The sequence below is a fragment of the Orbicella franksi genome, chromosome 3 (genome assembly GCF_964199315.1).
Source record: "Orbicella franksi chromosome 3, jaOrbFran1.1, whole genome shotgun sequence".
Classification (NCBI taxonomy): Eukaryota; Metazoa; Cnidaria; class Anthozoa; order Scleractinia; family Merulinidae; genus Orbicella; species Orbicella franksi.
Window position 1 is genome coordinate 33732720 of NC_138147.1, and position 15194 is coordinate 33747913.

The window sequence follows — 15194 nt, forward strand, 5'->3', positions numbered from 1 at the left end:
CTGTTCTTTCCACTTGTTCATTAAGACTGATAATTTTTCAACAAATTTTCCTTCTTCATTGAGGGAAAACATCGTTGAGATCACAATGACCCAAATGTTTCTTCCAGCCTTCGATGGTATTAACTCAGCAGTGTTAAATTATTTCAATGTTCCCTGACTTTTCTTCAAAATGTCAATTTTCCCGGACTCAAAATAAAACTGATTCCCGCACTTTTCCTTGACCTTGAAGAATCTTTTTCCCCTGACCGTTCCCTGACCTGTGGCAACTATAAGTCTGGCGATCGGTAACTTGACATGCAGCATTCGAAGAACTGAATGTTTGCGGCGGTTGGCGATTCCAAGAGTGCTGGTAAGCGCTAAAAGATGGAAACTTGATTTGCGACTGTGTCAGGCCAAAACAGAGCAGGTCTAAAAGCAGGTCACTTCAAGGGCACAAAAAAAGGTATTTTGGCGAGTTACATGACAAGTAGTAGGTACCGGGCCTATGAAAGTATGAATGTTTTGACCTGGTTTTAGACTTGGCGGGAAGGTGCATTCCGTGTCACAACAGTATAGTTACCCATAATGTATTACAAGATGTATGTGAAAATAAAGGCTGCTGTTAGCCAGGAACCAGAACAAGCAAAGTCAAGACTATAGCATATTTGAGGAAACGAATGACCCCTTGGATTGCTCTGTCTAAAAGCTTTCCCCGGGATTGAGATAATTATCACAAACAGTGCAAAATAGCGACCTACACGAACTCGTTGGCGAGGTGATTTTCGACGTAGCAAAATTCTGAACTTCGAAATTCTGTAGATTTCTCAGAGTTGAAAATAGCCGAAGAAGGGTTTTCTGCCCATGGAGAAAACAAGGAAAAGACAAAGTAACGAACAAATTTTACACCAAGGTAGCCGGCTTGATGATTAGAATTAACGCTACCGGACTATTCTTGGTTTTCATGTGACGTAGTCATATTCCAAAATTAGAAATTATCCTTCCTTCTGAGGTTTTAGTTTCATCAGATAAAAGGCCCTGTAGGAACGTGACGTTTGGCAATGTTTTAGCTCGACAGAGTTCTTCTTTTTGTAACAGAGCACTCCAAGCTTTTGCGTTGTGTGACATGAAAATGGCGGCCAGAAAAGACTGTCGCGTAGGTCAAAAGATGAGTTATCGCTTTAGTTTTTGTTAAATAAACGGTGCTTGCACTAGAAGAAGCATTTATTTCAATGTGTCGGAGCACTAGAGTAAAAATGTTCGTTTCAATAGCAAAATTCAAGGACGGATGTTTTTGTTATTTTACGGTCGCCATGTTTGTGCCCCTCCGAAGGGCACAAACATGGCGTCTCCATACAAAGCTCTATAAATTTGGATGACACGCTTCTGCGAATAACGGGCGAATGAACAACAGCAGAAACCTGATTCTTGGCGAGTTTGTTTATATAGCAATCATCTATCATATCCTAGATTCTTGAATTTATTTATTGAATGGTTACGATTTTTAGTTTTGATCACATGACTGGTGAAAACCAAGAATAGTAATTCTAGGAGTTGAGAATGTGGACTGGACTTGGAAATCCGGATCATCACTTTTTCTGCCTTATTTGGTTCACCTTCTGGATGTTTAAATGTGAGTTTCTATAGTTCATTGTGCTTAAACAGTGACCTAAAATCAGTTACAGAGTGAAATTCTTATTCTGAACCATCTTTCTGGCAGATAAGTTTGCACAAACGTACAGAAACTGGTGTTTGAGGCTATTCCAAGACCCCCAGCAGAAAACATAAATGTTTCCAAAAGCCCATTTTATCAAAAAAGAAAACTACTGTGCTAGGTGTTTTGGAAAGAATAAGTTATATTTTATCATATCAAGGGTTTAAAGTGATGTTCAGTGTCGGATGGCACGTTTCGTGGTCATGACGTCACAAAACACATTTTTGTAAATAAGCCAGTTTGCAAAAGAACTTTTACGCCAATTTGCTGTCGACGTGTTGCTTAGGTAAAGGAAATGTTGATAATACGATACAACATTAACTAACCCGTTTTTAAAAGATTTTATGAATACTTTAATATTGTCACGTGACCTATTTCCTAACATTGCACGGATTTAATGCAGAATAGGCAAAATTTAAAACACGCTATAAAAAGTTCTTTGTAAAAGAAATTGAAAAATTACTAGTCTTACTCACTATCAGTTGTTTTTTCCACTCAAACAGGGTACAAAGTTTTGAAATAATAACTAGTCATGTGACCAGGCAATGGAGCGTAAACTCTATTGGTGTTGCTCAACAATGTGAAGCTATTTCCGGTGTAGCTTTTTAGGCTAAATGTTCATATATTTATCACGTTATTAGTCAAACGAAGACTTGTTATGGCGTTCAAGCACCCAGCAGCTTATGCCTGTAGTTTTTCTAACGAATTTATAAACAAATAGAACTGTTTCGTTCTCGAAGTGTAAAATCCTATGTTTGGCTACCTTAAATGACCTCAATAACTTCTAGCTGCCAGTTCTTAACTAAAGCAAACATTTTTAATTGCCACTTACCGAAAAAAACGTCAAGTGCTTTTATTTTCTCCTTTCAAACAAATATATATTTCTCTTTCTCAACTGATATGCTGACCCTAAGCCTAAGCCTAAGCCTAACACCTGACCCTAAACCTAACCCTCGCTCTAACCCTAGCCCTAGCCCTAAGCCTAAGTCTAACCCTAAAACCTAACCCTAAGCCTAAGCCTAACCCTAAGCCTAAGCCTAACCCTAATCCTAGCCCTTGCCCTAACCCTAACGCTAAGTGAGGTAACCCTTACCCTAACCGTACTCCTAAACCTGACCAAATTTTTTCATCTATTTTGTAAAAAGCTTCCGTAGTTGTAGGAAATGTTCCTTTTCATCAGGGAAATGAATGAGCCTGTAATGGTAAATCAGGTCATAATGGGTGCCTTATTTGCCTCACAAGGTCATTAAGCGTCTCCAGCAATGATATTCCTAGACAAAGGGCTAAATTTCCCTTCATCTTATGAAATATTGAAGAATTTTATATTCATTACACAATAACTCAGTGGGGGGCGGTATAGCAATCACGTGATAGTCATAAATGACAAGAGAGCTTTGTTTTACTTAAAATAATATATGGTAAATTTGGCATGGCGTTTGCCATTTGCAATTTGTTCTGTGATAGACTAGTGCAAACCCAAAGACCTTACAAACACTCAAAATGTCTACTTTAAGGGGGTATGATACCCCAAAATATGGCGATGTTCATGAAAAATTCAATTTCTTGGAAATACAAGACTTAAGACCCTTGAGGACTTGTCAAAAACATTTTGAAACGATCTTGCCGAATTTCCTTCCAGATGAGTGTGAAATTTAAGGAAAGTACACAGTCGTATAAGCTTTTTCACGTGGCAACGATCATAGCAACGACTGTTTACTATAAGAACGTGACCAAAAATATAGATTATTTTTAACTTATATGAACGAAAGTATTTAGAAAAAACTTTTAAGACATGCACAACTCGATTGGTATAATTATTTGTGAAAAGCTTTGCCTCAAATTGCCATCACAGGCTCATTCATTTCCCTTATGACAAGGAATATTTCCCACAACTGCGGTAACTTTTTACAAAGTAGAACAACCATTGCACCCCCTCCCCCGAGATCCAATCTGCACCCCCCCACTATTTGTGGCTCGTTAAATGCTTAATACTTCGTGTAAGAAACTTAAAGTGCATTTTTCTCAAAAGTTTACTTTTGTACCGACTGACTTCGCGCCAACATTTCTCTTTTTGCAAGGTTTTTAAGAAGAGTTTCTGAAACTTGGGCTCATCAAAGACCAATAGTGTCGTGATGATGTAAACCAAAAACATCGTAACATTTTAAGGTCTGTCACGTGACATGAGATGATTTGTCCACTGGGTGTGGTAAAAAATTAAGGTTATTTCCAAATAAAGCTGTAAAAAGCACTGAAAATAAGAGTTAACTGTCAAAACTTAGGTACATATCACAGAGCAAAACAGAAACTTACACGATATGCTTATTTGACAGTCAATTCTTGTTTTGTAAAAGAGCAGGAAGTGTTGGCGTCAATACTATAAAACACTCTTCAAAAGGCTGTGGCTGGTTTCCATAGCAACCATTTTGAGTAAAACTTTAGAAATTTAATTTCTCTTCTTGAGTGCAATAGCACACAATTGATCTTTCTTCACCATATTTAAACAAACTTTTTGGTCCATATTGAGGGTACCATACCACCTTAACCCACCTGCCAGGGTAACCCTAGCACGCAGATAGAGTTACCCGCCCGGCGTCGACAAAATCTGGATCGGACCGGACCGGACCGGATCAGGGATCGCATCACGGACCGGATCACGGATCGGATCACGGATCGGATCACGGATCGGATCACGGATCGGATCACGGATCGGATCACGGATCGGATCACGGATCGGATCACGGATCGGATCACAGAAAAAAAAACAAAGTTTTAACGAAAAAAAATTCCCTCAAAAAATCAAATCGTTTATAAGATAATAATAAATAAAAATAAAAGTGGAAGACTAAAATATGTTAAATGAAAATAAGAATCCCGAATTTGACGCAATGACATGTTAATTACAGAGAATGACAAGAGGTCATTTAAAAAGCCACATAACCACTTAATTTACGACGAATTTAAATTGTAATGAACAGGCAGATGTTGTTATATTTGAACGTTAGTTGGCTCGAAGCTTGCGTGAACCTCCCATTCTCGTTTTTGAAATTTTTGTTCGTATCAGTAGCTAATTCTCGGCTACAGTTTCGTGTCAGATGTCAGCGTTATAGTTGGCGTAACAGTTAATGAGAAACTTACGTACGAAAACTTATGGACATGGCTTGCTTTAAAGGAGCTACGTCACGATTTGCGCGTCTTGAAAAAACCAACCTAGTTTTTCAAGTTCGTCATTTGCAGTCCTCGTTAGTCTCTGCCATCCTTAACGATCCTCATTCCGTTTTGATTTGTTCTTGCCTCTTAAGTGTTTTCTATCCTAGAACACGATCATTTTAAGGTTTTATTCTATTTAAAGGCAACTCTTTACGACCCTAAAAAATGACTTTAAAAATCGTGACGTAACTCCTAAAATATTGTTTATTCTCGGGTTGCGTTATCGTTCGCACTATCGATGTTATTCTTATAATTTTTTGTAAAACAGCTATATTTCCTTGAAATACAAATGGTTTGTTTCGTTTTATTCCAGTGCGAAATATCGTATTCCAAACTCACATCTTGTAAAAGTATAGACTTGTCTCAAAAACGGAAATTGTTTGAAATCATCATGCAACAGGTGTTTAATTTTTTTAGTGTTTTTAGTTTTTGTGTTTCGATTCATACGTTCGTCCTATTATTACCATGCTGACTCGTTTCATGACAGTTTACCTTTGATGCAAGTGAATATACGAAATATCATTTATCTGAAATGTGGAGAAAGATATGAAGACATGATTGATCATCACAATCATCCACACAACTTAAGCAGTCGTGAAATTAAGGCCTGAAAAAAAATTCAGGCCTGAACGGGACTCGAACCCATGACCTCTGAGATACCGGTGCAGTGCTCTACCAACTGAGCTATCAAGCCAACTGGGAGTTGGTCACATTGTGAGTTCGTAATTGTTAGGGGATTGGACACCAGTCTAGAGTATTATGGGATGTAGAGAGAGAGAGAGCACACTAGGTGGAGATTCAACGTTGAGTTAGCTTATGTGTCATCGTCTCTTCCACGCAATAACAGTAGTATACTCGTAGATGGTGAAGAGTGCAAGCGAATATACGAAATATCATATAGTTGAACTGCGGAGAAAGATATGAAGACGTGATTGATCATCGCAATCAAAACCCAAACAGCCTGAAAAAAATTCATCTGTGACCAGCTCCCAGTTGGCTTGATATTATAAAAGAATAAAGGAATATCACACCTGAATTAAATAAAACGTTCTGCTCACAGTAGTCACTCTAGTGTAATTTGCTCAACAAAAATTTGAATTTTGAATTTTTTCCTTGATCCGATCCGTGATCCGATCCGTGATCCGGTCCGATCCTGGTTTTATCAACGCCGTTACCCGCTTACCCGGGTAACCCTAGCTGCCTTGTAAACACGACGAAGAAGAAAGAGGATTGCCAATAGGTTTGGCGGGATGCGGGATTTGGCTTTTTTTCGCCGTGATATTTGGGATTTGAGTTGAAAACAGGGGCGGGAAGCGGGAATTACAATTACGAGCGGGAGCGGGATTTCGTGTTTTTATGGGGTTGGGATGCGGGATTTGCAAGGGGAACAGAGCGGGATACGGGATTTCAATTCTTACGTGATCTCATAAATTGTTATTGACTAGCGCAAAAACCACAAGCTGGCAGATACGAACCGTACAGCTGTGTCAGGTTTCAAGTAATAAATAGCAACCGCTCTGTACCCTGTCAGGTTCTGTCAAACGATCGTCCATTTCCGACATTTCCGATGCTTGCGTTTGTAACCTTGACCTCCCGATCCTTTCTAGTTTTTCTGGTCTTTCGACCTTTTCCAAAGTGCTTGGCTTGTTTTGGCCGGGATGGCCACACCAGATGGCGGTGATAGTGATTTAACGAACGAAGTATGCGACATTACGAATTCCGTCACCATATATTAGATCATATTACGAAAAGGATGTGCGAGCAGGAATGCCTTCATTCGGAAAGAAAAGTTCTGAGCCCAGATTTCAAGTGAAGTGAAGACGCTGAAAGCTTTGAAAGAAACTGTCAAGTGTGTTTACGGGCCATCTCTTGAATATGGGAATGAACAATCTGTTTCTTTCACTGATACGTGGACAAAAGGAAACAAAACAGTAAACAGTTTACAGAAAGAAACGTTATAATCATTTGTGCTTACTTATCTGCTACCCATTGAATTCTTTTGTGATCTTTTATGCAATATCTTGTTTTAAAAAGTTTGTGTCAATAATTAAATAAATCATTAATTTCAAAAATTAAAAATTAACGCAGAAACGTCTTTGAAAGTAAGCGGGAACGGGATTTCCAGGCAAACACGTGTGGGATGGTGGGATTAACAGGAAAAAATGGGCGGGAAAGCGGGATCTGAGAGCCCTATTGTGGACCCTCAAGAAAGAGGAAAGTGTGAGTGCTAAGGTAACCCGCTTACTAGGGTAACCCGCTTGCTAGGGTAACCCTCCCTCCTTGTAAACAGGCCCTAATAAATTGGCGCTGACAGGCAACATTGGGCTTCTTGAATGAATGAGTTGCCAGTAATCGGATACCCGTGCTTGCGCAAAGAACTCTGGGATCGTCAGGAGGCAAACATTGCGGGAAAAGTTAACGCCCGGGCGGAGTGTGGGGGGTATTCAGCGGGCATGCTTTTAAATAAAAGATATGTTGTGTAAGCGTCACGGAATATTTAAGTACCGTTCACACAGATAATTAGTTTATTTAGGTGTCATCAATTGTCATCAAATATCGCTTAAAGTGTGCATTCGCTCAATGTTGCACACCTGGTGTCATTTTTATCTCTGTTTGCGAATTTATAATACTCAATTCTTTTTCCCCTCTTCTGTACATTAGTTACAATTACGCCATTGCGCGTAGATCGTCTGGCAAAAATTCATTACAATCGCATGGGAGCATTCCGAGTTCTGCATTGATATAAAGCGGACAAACGTGGACTTTTTCCGAGGCATAATGGGGTACGTTGTTCCATCACTGTGGCAGCTGACTAAGGTTTAATTAATTTAACGGCAAAGAAAAAAAGAAGAGTATTTTCTTAGTTTCACTCTTAGGTCATTACTGACATGGAATCGATATAATGTTATGTCGTGTTCAAAACAACTGGTAAGAGGCTCAAGAATTTACAAATGGAATTGAGACTCGTTTCAAAACAAAAATCTTGTTTAAGACAAATAATCTGGGGCTAGTTTATAATGCAATCAACTATAAAAATGGTTGTCAATGAGGGCACAAGAAGAATGGCTGTGAGAGGACTTTGGAATAACTGAAACCGAGGCAGTTCGCATGGAAATATTAGACGCACCCGTCGCAGCCCACCCAGTCTTCTCCGTCATCATCTTGGCAAATCTTGCATAAATCCGCGTTCCTCCTGCAAGTAAGATTCCTTACTATGGCGATCTGACAGAACAAAGCAGCTTGAATTCGATGACATATATTCTTCGAGAAATTCTTTAAGATCACCCTCGAAAAAACCAAAGACATAGCCATTTTCCTTTCTATAATCATGCAAATGCAGACGGAGATATTCCTCGTCCACTTTGTCCGCCATATTTACATTTTACGCGGGAAAAGTACATGTATGTCTTACTACGTATGTGCATGTGAAATGTCCTTTAATTTTACGGGATCACTTACACAACGTATTTTTATATAAAAGTGTGTCCGCTGAATACCCCCACACTCCGCCCGGGCGTTAATTTTTCCCGCACGAGGAGTAAAGACCCTTCCCGGCATGCATTGCGATTACGTTCTGCGGACGTTTCTCGAACTGGTAACTAGATTTAAACATAATAATGGCCAGCAAGTGGCGATCGATTGTAACAGATCTGTGATCCAGTTTGCGTTGATTTTATTTCAAATCGGCATGATTTGTAGTGTTTTGAGCTTCTGGGATCAGGGGACATGCAGATGTATGGAGACCAGGGGCGGGGCAGGAGACTCCTGAAATTTTCGTATAGACATCATCCAACAAAAAATGACGTCACATCCGGTTTAAACTGCGCTTCGCGGCTCGCTTCACAAAGCGAGAAAATGGCGTTTCGATTACTCATGATTTCCCTCTATTTGTAAACCATCAGTTTCGTTTCATTTTATATTGAGTATGGAAGGATGTTGCAGACACATTACTTCGACTTTTGAAGCAAAAATTTCGGGAAAAGAGAAAAGTTTATTATTGTTTTGAAGCAAAATAACGGAGAGCCTTCCGTCATCGTCGGGCGAATTTTACACCTTTGCAAAACTGGTGTTGTTCCGACTTTTGGTTCTTGTTGTTCGTGATTTAGTGATAACAATAAGTGCAATAGCCTATAATGTTAACAACAACCTGGATGAAGTATTGCTGGCCATAGTTTGCACTGTGTACTACGGGAACATAATTAACAGAAGCCGTTTAACTCCGAAAGTCGCTGTCACCAGAGCTTTTGTTGCTCTTGGCTCACGTGTATTGGTAGAAGAGACAAGCTGGATCGCATGCTGAAGGTCAGTATCCCACATTCCTACATCTCTCGTTGAAGATTGTTGTTTTCAGTAAGATACAGTACATTTGTATCGGTAGTTTGGGGTCATCAGTCTCTTTCTCTTTGGTGAGTGCTTTTAAAACGCCCAGTAAAAACTTGATTCACGGCATGGAAACTTATGCCTCGCTGGATCGAAATTCGAGCAAGATTTTTAAGTTCTAGTCCTCTTTAAAAGTAATTAAATCAATTATTCAAATCCAAGCCATCAGAGGGAATCTGCCATTGAAGCTGCCCTAAGTTAAGGTCCTGTTTATGGACCTTCCCCTTTGAAAATCGTCGGGGTGTTCTTTGAGGCAACACAGGTCCCATTTGTATGGTCTCGGGTACCCGGGATAACCCTCCCCCTGAGGCAACTTTATCAAGTGTTTGTATGAGAAAATGTAGCCCATGTAGGCCGAGTAAAAGTTGACCCTGCACGATTATTCGTAACTCTTATTGAATAATCAAATGTGCAACTATCCCTCTTTGTTTAAGTTTCCCTCACTCATTTGATCAGAGTGGGTTTTGCTGAGTTAATTTTCTCTTCTTTGATACAAATTGCTGCTTTAAATCTTAAATCTAGGCATTACGTGATACTCGCCATGCCGAGACTTGTTCCAGTTAGGCGAGCCAAAGTGTTAATGTATACTCAAAGAAAAGTTGTTGGTTACTTTAGCAGCCAAGGCGAGTCAACTTGCCCACCTGAATTGTCTCACCCCCAAGTCTGGTTCATCATCCTTGTGTAAACGGTTGGTTGAATTTTGCAAAGAAATAAGTAAAAAGTTAGTTCCGCCAGGGTAACTCGGGGAAAGGGTTGTCTCTGGTACACAAGAGCTATTCTATTTTATTTCCATTTTCCCTCTTCCTCTTCCAACTGATTATGCGAAATATACTGTCCAAACTCTTTATGGGTACTGGTGTTTGAGAGTGCAATCTTTATCACTACTGTGGAATGTACCTCACCATACAGCCACCCCTGTTAACACAGCCACCTAGTTATTATGGCCACTCTATTCTGGCTCATACAAAAGCTCAGTCGGTCATTTTCTTATTTATTAATTATACAGTCAGATTTTTGTGACCTGTTGGTGACCAGATGAACAGAATTCTGGTACATTGTAGGAGTAATTTACATACAATTTACAGCAAGCAACAGGCATCATTTTGTTAGTGAAGTCCCATGCATATATGTAACTCTTGATTATTTTGAGATTTTATCTTTATTTTGTCATCAAGGCAATAATATTTTGATTCCTGCTCCAGCGGTAGGAAGGGGGGGGGGGGAACTCTCCTCTATGTGCTATATACAGCTGTGCAGCCCCAAAGGGTATGGTTATTCAGCCGTTTTGGTCATAAATACTCTAGGGTAAGGCTTTTGCCCTTTAGTCTTTAATTTGTTATGTTTTTTAGAATAAGCTACCTCAATTTTCATCATTATTGATAAGATCATCAACAAAAGTCCTTCAAAACTTATGTTTAGGGCAACTGTAGCAGTCGCAACAGTCATAAATGGGGTAGGGAAAATCACAGATTATGGTCATAAATAGGTTAAGAGTTTAACTTTTGTGAAGAGGGCTGCACTGACCCCCACCCAATTTTTCTGGGATGTACAAAACACATTTTCTTAGCAGTTACTACAGTCTTGCTTTAGTAAATCAAAATAGTACTTGCTGCCAGGTACTTTATAAAAGTATAACCCCTCCAGAAGCCTTCACAAAGTACATGTAATATCTGGTGCTAACAATTTTTTTTTGCAGCTGATTAAAATTGGATATTAAATTGTACTGAACTGGTGCAGATTTAATATACATTATATTTTGTCACACTTAGTTCACTTATTTTAAGACTACTCAGCAGCAACTAGTACCTCTTGTATGACCATGCAGTAACAGTATATTCCAAACAAAAAAAAAAAGTACATGTATATGTATTACTATCCTGCCTGGAAGAGTGTGTAGAGAGAGCACACAGTGCAGTGCCCTACTGTATGTCTTTTGTTAGGTATAATAATCTTAAATTTAGAAGACTCATTGGTCCAGGGGAAAAGATGGTACTCGGATGAATGACTGGATACGGAATCGTATAATCTTTATATTGTTTTATTCGATCTATAAGGAAGATACATAAGATACATAATTCTTACAAAACCTAATAGCGAGCGATTCATGAAATTGCATGGAAAATATAATTCTCAACATTCAACGGATTACATAAACAAACGGTCACTTACTTCTGTGGCGATATCCAGTCAAACTTATTTCGGTAACAGGTCAGCAAAACGGGTCAGCAGATCGAGCAGTAAAACACTACAGGTTAGCGACGTTCAACGTAAGGTACAAAACGCTTTTATGACCTTTGTCTCTGATTTCGTGGTTTTTAAAACGTGTCATTCTAACTTAATGATCAACTTACTTAGCGATTACGCCATCGGCTGTCAATCACGCGACTAATTAAATAATCAAATGTCAATAAACGAAGTTAATATTAATCAACGAAACATTCTCCGCCCCGATAAGGGCGTAGTCCTTATCTCTAACAGCTTCTGGCTAGTCATCACCTTCTGCAGGGTGTATGATGGCGATCTTGGTTATGGGTCGGCTATACTGTCCCGTGGATGTCTTGACTTCAACATTTCGCACTCGACCGTCAGGTCCTGGGTACACTTCTAAGACTCTTCCAATTGACCATTTCCCTCGGAGAGCATTGGGATCTGATACTACAACGATATCATCGGGTCTCACGTTCCGCTTTTCCACCTGCCATTTCTTCCTAGGTACAAGTGACGGAAACACATCTCTGTTCCAGCGCTTCCAAAATGAATCAATAATTTTCTGCACGAATTCCACCCTGTGGCGTGGGTTGTTTGTTCCCTTGAAAGGCCCTTGTGGAATTTCTGACGACGCGCGCCCTAGAAGTATGTCGTTTGGGCATATGTAACTGCCGTCGTCCGGGTCATTTGGTATCCTACCGATTGGTCGCTGGTTTACCAGATTAGCCACTTCCAGTAGAATTGTATACAGCTCCAATGGAGTTAGCACTTGACTGCCGACTGCTTTCTTCAGGGCACTCTTGCATGTCTTAACAAGCGCTTCTGCACAACCATTTTGATGCGGGGCACCTGGCGTGATAAACTTCCACTGCATCCCCTTTTCTCCACAGAACTCTTTAACTTCTTCCTCGTTTATGTCGCCTATCATCTGACGCAGTTCTTTCTCGGCACCAACGAACTGAGAGCCGTTGTCACTCAGTATGACTGCTGGTCGATCTCGTATGGCTAGGAATCTTCTGAGGACTTGAAGAAACTCCATTGTTGTAAGATCCACTGCCATTGCCAAAAGGACAGCTCTTGTGTTTAAGCATGTGAACAAAACTCCGTAATGCTTTGCGGTCTTGTTTCTTGAAATCTTGACGTTATAAGGCCCGAAATAGTCGCACGCGGTCATGTAGAACGGTGGGGTATGCGGAGCTAAGCGAAGGGCGGGTAGATTTGCCATTAATTGAGTCTCCGCCTTGTGGGCCATTTCTCTACAGAATCCACATTTGAACTTCACTGCCTTGCCTAGTTTGTTTCCTTTCAAAATCCAAAACTTCCTTCTTGTTCTGGCGGTCGTAGCTGCTACCCCGTTATGGCCGTACTGGTGGGCATGTCTTGTTATTAACCAGGAGGCCCAGTGGTCACTTGGAAGAAGGGCGGGGTGTTTCGTGTCATAGGAGACGATAGCCTCGTTCACTCTTCCTCCAACTCTAATTACACCTTTACCATCCAGAAACGGGCTCAGTGACTTAAACTCTCCCTTGTCCTTTCGACGATGCAAATCATTTTGAGCTGCTTTGATCCAGAATATCTCTGCACTGTCTAGTTCTTCAGGGGTTAGTGGACCGTTTCTTCCTTCTTGAGCGTGCTTTCGTAAACTTATCTTCTTGGCTAGCCTTTGTATACGTGCAGTTACCCGTATCAATTTTCTCCAGCGAGAGAATTTCTCAGGGTTGATGACTTGTTCCACTTTCTTTACTTCGTAGACTGCTTTCACTTGACGACGTTCCATATCTTCCTCTGAGACAGCTTTCATTGTTTCTTGAGGCCAGAATTCTTCAGGCAGTCGTAAGAATTCTGGTCCATTGCTCCATCGTCCGTTCAGCTCCTCCACTCGTATTCCTCTTGAAACATCATCGGCCACATTCACTTCACCGGGGATGTGTCTCCACTGACTCGGGTCGGTGTTGCTCTGGATTTCTCCTACACGTGAGGACACAAATGGCTTGAAGCTACGTGAAGGGCTTTGTAGCCAAGCAAGCGTTATCGAACTATCAGTGAAAAGCTTCACGGATTTGAATTGCAGCCTGGACTCCTGCTCTATAGCCTTGGCTAGACGGGAAGCGAGGACTGCGGCCTGTAGCTCCAATCGCGGTACGCTTAACTGCTTCAAGGGTGCGACTCGTGACTTCGCTGCAATCAATCTGACCTGGTACTTGTTACCGTTTGTTTTCTGGCGGATGTAGGCACAAGTTCCAAAAGCATCTTGTGACGCGTCTGAGAATACGCACAGCATTGGCGGTTCGGTTGCATTTGCACAGCACAAACTTCTCTGAAAGGTTATCTTGTTAAGTTCCTTCATCTCTTTGAACAGTTCGATCCACTTGTAACGGATTGCGGGCGGGGGTTCCTCGTCCCAGGCAACTCCAGTTTGCCAAAGAACTTGCATCCCAATCTTGGCTCTTATAAGGAACGCGGCGGCGAATCCAACAGGATCGTAGATCCGCGCGACTTGACTTAGTAACAATCTCTTCGTTAACTTAACCTCGGGCTGTCGCTGTTCAGCTTCTGTTATTTGGTTTATTAGTTCAAAGTTCACCTTGAACGATAACGTGTCTGACTGATTGTTCCATGTAATGCCCAGAACATTCTCTTCAACTGATCCTTGAAACATCGTTGCCATATCCATCTTCTCATTCTGACTCGGACTTCTGAAGGGCTTGTTGGAGATCCAACCTTTGACTCTGAAACCACCTTTCTCTAAAACAGTGTCTATATCCTCAGTTTGTTGTTTTGCTTCCATCACTGTGTCAACAGAATCGCAAATATCATCCATATAAGCGTTTTTCGTTATGACTTCGGCTGCCTTAGGGTGGGTAATCTTGCTTTCTTCTGCGGTTTTCCTCAGTGCTGTCTGTGCCATTGCTGGAGCCGGTTTATCACCAAAGGTGAGTACAGTTTTGACATACACGTCTGGTTCGCGGGAGGTTTCGAGGTTTCTCCATAAGAAACGATGAACCTGTTGATCTGGTTCGGGTATTAAGATGCGATGGTACATCTTCGATATATCTCCTACCAGAGCGACTTCTCTTTCTCTAAAACGCAGGACAACGCCAAATAGGTTGTTCAGCAGGTCTGGACCCTTCATCCAATAGTCATTCAATTTATGACCTTGGAACACGGAGGACGAATTAAAAACAATACGAACGGGCGTGCTTTTCTTTTCTGGTCTGACTACTGCGTGGTGCGGTATGTAGTGTACAGGGCCCTTGTAATTCTTCACCTCGGCTTCTGATAACTTCCTGCAGAAATTCATATTCACCATTTCGGTCATCTGCTCGTCATATGCCTTGGCTTGATCCGGGTTCGACTTTAGGCGACGTTCTGTTGCTTCTAGCCGTTTCAGCGCTAACGATCTGTTATCAGGAAGAAGATTCGGATCCCTCTTCCAAGGATATGGGATCATCCACTGCTGTCCAATTTTCTGGCAAGATTTGCTTATGACTTCGGCTTCTTCTCTTTCCACTTGGCTTAACTTGTCGGCTTCACAGACGCATGGCCTTACCTCGACCCCCATGGACTCTGTTTTCCAGAAATCAGATAGGTCTACGGGTGTAGCGTACTTGACAAACAGTATGCGACTCGCTGGTTGAACGTTTCCTGATGAGCCTCCAAACACCACCCATCCCAGTGGGGTTTGTCTTGCTACAAGCTCTCCTGCTTG

General features: G+C 41.1%; 1 protein-coding gene across 2 annotated transcripts in view; it reads right to left on the minus strand.

Annotated features, from left to right (window-relative positions):
- Positions 1 to 10495: 10495 nt before the first annotated feature.
- Positions 10496 to 15194, minus strand: part of LOC145482210 (uncharacterized) — a 7127-nt gene continuing 2428 nt past the window's right edge. Inside the window, exons 2-3 of one of the 2 annotated variants that reach the window (XR_014048736.1) lie at positions 11447 to 15194; positions 10496 to 11324 (exon numbers count right to left, since the gene is read on the minus strand). The exon at positions 11447 to 15194 is cut by the window's right edge and continues 2043 nt beyond it. Coding sequence is in view for 1 of the 2 variants with exons in the window: in XM_081460831.1 (XP_081316957.1) it covers positions 11763 to 15194 (3432 nt within the window). In the remaining variant the exon portion in view is untranslated. The other variant, XM_081460831.1, reaches the window with a different exon arrangement.